Raw genomic sequence first — 2969 nt, forward strand, 5'->3', positions numbered from 1 at the left:
AGCCAGCGATTGGGAGATGCAAATACCAGGTTCTCTGCCCAGCAACGGGTGACGCGTCGCCGGAGCGCGAGGCGTGGTCCGGCCGCAGCCCAAGCGGGCACCTCGGTGTTTACACGGGGCGGCCCCGCGCGCGCCGCAGCGGCCCGCAGACGGCGTGGGGGAGGGGTGGTGCGCGCGCCGGCGGGACCGCGCGGGGAGAAAGACACTGGAAGGCGGCGGGGCGAGGAGCGGCGCGCGCGGGCCGCGGCTGAGCAGGAGGCTGCTAGGAGAGCCTGCGGGGGCCCGAGGGATACGATTCCTCCGCCCCGCAAAACAATGTGTAGCGTGCAGCGGGGGGCAACTTGCGGGAGGTGGCGGGGGCGCGCCGAGCCCGCCTGAGACGGAGCCACTGACCTTCTCCCCCCGCCGTCCGTTGGGCCCGAGCGCGCAGCTCCTCGCTCCCCAGCTCTCGGGGGCCGGGCCGAGCTGTGGGGCGGGGCCGCCCCTCGGTCGCTGCTGCCTCCTCCCCCACCCCCAGCCGCGGAGGATGCGGACGGCCCCCGGCGGCGTCTAGCGGCCCCGGGCCCAGGCGCGATGGTGCAGCAGCGGGGCACGCGGGCCAAGCGGGACGGCGGGCCGCCGCCCCCGGGGCCCGGGCCGGCCGAGGAAGGGGCACGTGAACCCGGCTGGTGCAAGACCCCGAGCGGCCACATTAAGAGACCGATGAATGCGTTCATGGTGTGGTCACAGCACGAACGGCGGAAGATCATGGACCAGTGGCCCGACATGCACAACGCCGAGATCTCCAAGCGCCTGGGCCGCCGCTGGCAGCTGCTGCAGGACTCGGAGAAGATCCCGTTCGTGCGGGAGGCGGAGCGGCTGCGCCTCAAGCACATGGCGGATTACCCGGACTACAAGTACCGGCCGCGCAAAAAGAGCAAGGGGGCGCCAGCCAAGGCGCGGCCCCGCCCCCCCGGCGGCGGTGGCGGTGGCGGCGGTGGCAGCCGGCTCAAGCCCGGGCCGCAGCTGCCTGGCCGCGGGAGCCGCCGAGCGGCGGGAGGGCCTTTGGGGGGCGGCGCAGCGGCGCCCGAGGACGACGATGAGGACGACGACGAGGAGCTGCTAGAAGTGCGCCTGGTCGAGACCCCTGGGCGGGAGCTGTGGAAGATGGTCCCGGCGGGGCGGGCTGCCCGGGGACCAGCGGAGCGCGCCCAGGGGCCGTCGGGCGAGGGGGCGGCTGTCACTACCGCCTCTCCGACTCCGTCGGAGGATGAGGAACCTGAGGAAGAGGAGGAGGAGGTGGCGGCAGCGGAGGAAGGTGAAGAGGAGACGGTGGCATCGGGAGAGGAACCGCTGGGCTTTCTGTCCAGACTGCCCCCGGGCCCAGCCGGCCTGGACTGCAGCGCCCTGGACCGCGACCCGGACCTGCAGCCTCCCTCGGGCACGTCGCACTTCGAGTTCCCGGACTACTGCACCCCCGAGGTTACCGAGATGATCGCGGGGGACTGGCGCCCGTCTAGCATCGCCGACCTGGTTTTCACCTACTGAGCCCACCGTCAGCGGGGCGCGCAAGCCCCCAAATCAGCTGTTTACATACAGGAATCAGGTATTGGGGCCCCTCGGAGGCCGAGGCTGGCACCCCATCTCCCACGCAGCCTCCCCCCTCCTAGACGTGCCCATCCCCCTTGAATCCAGACATGCCCCTCCCCCGCAGACACACCCCAAGACCTCCCAACCCCCACCCTTTCCCTGACATCCAAGCCCCTCCCCGTCCTGCCCCCTCCTGCACAGCCACCAGCAGTCAGCCCCCCTCCGATACACCTCCCGTCCTTTCCTACAGACCTGTGCCCCTCCCCCACTATGCACTTGCCCCTCCTCGAGGCCGGAGGACACGCCCCTGCCCTTGCTCCAGGATCCCTCCGCCTTCATTTATCCCGCCTCCTCTCTTGTTTAAGGGGGCGCTGGGGCCCAGCTGCCCTGCGCGCTCCTCCCCGGCTCCTCCCCTCCCAAGGCGGGGGGAGGGGCGCGCTCCTGTTACTCCGGGAGCACTGGGAGCCGCCCCCTTCTCGCGCATGCTTAATGCTTATTAGGAGGAGGGGGCTGGTCCCCCTGGCTTGCTCCGGGGAGAAGCGGGTTGGTTATAGAGCTACCCTGAGAAATATTTTGATCCGGGAGCTGCGGCTTCCTTTCAACCTGACAGGGTGTCACTGCCTTAATGGGAGGGACACTCAGAGGGGGAGAAAGGGTCTAGCTGGTCCGAAAGGGTTGGTTTGGAGCTTGGAACTGTCCCAAGTGGCATAACCCCCCTTTCGCTTACGGTGTCACCCAGACACACATGCAACCCCCTCCCCCCCACACACACCGACTGCTTGAATGCCTCTACAGCCTATCTTGGTCACCAGAAACCTCTCTTTCATTCCCCCACCTGGGAATTGGGGGTAGGGTCTTTTCTCTGGAAGTTCACGAGAGGAAGGGGCTGCCCATGAAAACTGAGAACCAAGATACATACCAGTCTATTTGGGGACAGGGTCCCTGCTGCTTTCCCCCCTCCTCTGGAAGTGCCCTGTCACTCCAGGGCACACTCCCAGCCTGGGCTTCTTCTGTACCCACAGTGATAGTATTCAGTGGAAGAAACTGAGGCATATTGCTACTATGGGGTTGAGACTGAGGCATGATAGCAGATGGAGTGGCAAGAAGAGCCTCGTTTTAAAGAAGAGCCTCGTTTTTAAGCAGCTGACTTGCGAGACCATCGACTGGACCAGTGGGACTGAAGGGCGGTCAGAGCAGTGGAGGTGTGCCCTGTGCACCTCATTTTTTCCATGTGAAAAATAGGGATAGTGCTGCTGTAGGAGGAAGTTGTGTCCAGTTCGGGGTGCCTTCGGGGCCCTGCCCCCCCCATATTACCCCTCTTACTCCAATTCTCGACTCAATCCCGTCCCTCCGGCCTCCCCCCACCCCCCTTGCCCTCACTACCTGTATCTCACCGGCGT

At 66.7% G+C, this 2969-nt stretch overlaps 1 protein-coding gene across 1 annotated transcript; it reads left to right on the forward strand.

Moving 5' to 3' along the window:
- Positions 1-210: 210 nt before the first annotated feature.
- Positions 211-2241, forward strand: SOX12 (SRY-box transcription factor 12). Its single transcript, XM_036245392.1, has one exon. It carries the CDS (start codon positions 574-576, stop codon positions 1525-1527), a length of 954 nt encoding a protein of 317 aa, XP_036101285.1. The 5' UTR covers positions 211-573; the 3' UTR covers positions 1528-2241.
- The last annotated feature ends 728 nt before the right edge of the window (positions 2242-2969 follow it).

The sequence above is a fragment of the Molossus molossus genome, unplaced genomic scaffold (assembly GCF_014108415.1).
Source record: "Molossus molossus isolate mMolMol1 unplaced genomic scaffold, mMolMol1.p scaffold_m16_p_6, whole genome shotgun sequence".
Taxonomy (NCBI): Eukaryota; Metazoa; Chordata; class Mammalia; order Chiroptera; family Molossidae; genus Molossus; species Molossus molossus.

Excerpts from the sequence above, each read along its gene's own strand:
- SOX12 (XM_036245392.1), top strand. The coding sequence starts at position 574 with ATGGTGCAGCAGCGGGGCACGCGGGCCAAGCGGGACGGCGGGCCGCCG.